Raw genomic sequence first — 1,468 nt, 5'->3', positions numbered from 1 at the left:
ANACACACACACACACACACACACACACACACACACACAACACACACACACACACACACACACACACACACATATATATATATATATACATATACATATAATAATATATATATATATATATATATACAAATATATATATATATATCATCTAACTATGATCCCTATACTAGCTTGGTTGACTTGGAATTAAGTTACTAAGCTCCTGGTGATTTAGGATACCATACACTTCCCTCAGTAGGTCGAGGTGTAGACGGACTCTTCCATTTGCATTACTAGAGATGGTATCTTTACCTAATATTGGGGGTAACGTGAGAATGGTAAAGGTTCATGAGGGCAAGCTAGAATTCCTCAGGTTTAAGCGATATCTAATGTGTGTGTTAGTTTTTGGGTAACTAAGCTACTGCAGGGATCATAAATAGATGATATATATGTATATATATATATTTATAGTCATTTGTGCACATATATTAATGTATGCATGTTTAATATAATATCGACTGTATATACATGCACCAATACACAGGCTTTCATGTAATAGATAATCAAAACAAAAGTTTATATGAATGTTTAATTCGAAACAATTATACGGTTAAATTCGATAATATCCTCATTCATCGGTATCATCTCCGGGCATGTGCTGACTCGCCAGTTTGTCTTCGCTTGCCTTCCAAATACTTTTCGGATCTGTAAATCCCTTTTTAGTCTTGTAGAAAGAATTAGGTCCTGCCGAAGTTACTGTATCCTTACCCACATTCCGCATGCGCATCTTGGCCTCCATCGGCATCTCCTCCTCCTCACTATCACTCTCCCCCGTACCCCCGAATACACTCCCGGGCTTTACCTTGCTTATCACATTTGGTTTTTTCAGTATCCCACCAATCCTGTTCACACTCAACCCACCACCGGTCCTGATACTTGTTCCAGTACTATCATTTGTGCTTGTATATGTACTTGAATTGGGTGCCAGCTTGGTCGTATAACTAGTAGTCATCTTATTCGGTACCAGTTTGAGACCATTTGTTAAGCTGACACGATTCCCTGCTCCACCCAGTTTGCCGCCACCGCCCAGTTTAAAGTTTATAGCGGGCTTGGTGATTGGCTTCTTTATCAATGTAAAGGGGACAGAAGATCAGTCACTGTATTGTACTGCTTGTGAGGGTACGAGAACACTATATACAAACAGATATTTTGTAAATATACATACAAAACACAGAAAAAAACTTAATTCACGTATACATATCCATATGAACCGATTCTAAATAGACTTCGATGTACGACTCTAAAAGAAAGTATTTATGTGAATATATATATATGTATAGATACATAGATGCACGCACATATATATATACATAGAAACATACGTAATTTATAATACACACACACACTTATATACATATATATAGTAATATATATATATATATATATATTTATATAAATATGTATAAATATACATACATATACATACATA

At 35.3% G+C, this 1,468-nt stretch overlaps 1 protein-coding gene across 1 annotated transcript in view; it reads right to left on the bottom strand.

Moving 5' to 3' along the window:
• Nucleotides 1-554: 554 nt before the first annotated feature.
• SARC_11086 (hypothetical protein) overlaps nucleotides 555-1,468 on the bottom strand; it is a 2,918-nt gene continuing 2,004 nt past the window's right edge. The window contains exon 2 of the mRNA XM_014294834.1: nucleotides 555-1,102. Coding sequence (XP_014150309.1) covers nucleotides 608-1,102 — 495 coding nt within the window. The 3' untranslated portion in view covers nucleotides 555-607. The remainder of the gene's footprint in view (nucleotides 1,103-1,468) is intronic.

This window comes from Sphaeroforma arctica (genome assembly GCF_001186125.1).
Source record: "Sphaeroforma arctica JP610 unplaced genomic scaffold supercont1.1522, whole genome shotgun sequence".
NCBI classification, from domain to species: Eukaryota; class Ichthyosporea; order Ichthyophonida; genus Sphaeroforma; species Sphaeroforma arctica.
Note: the sequence above shows the minus strand (reverse complement) of the source record. Positions and strands in the feature narration are given on the sequence as shown.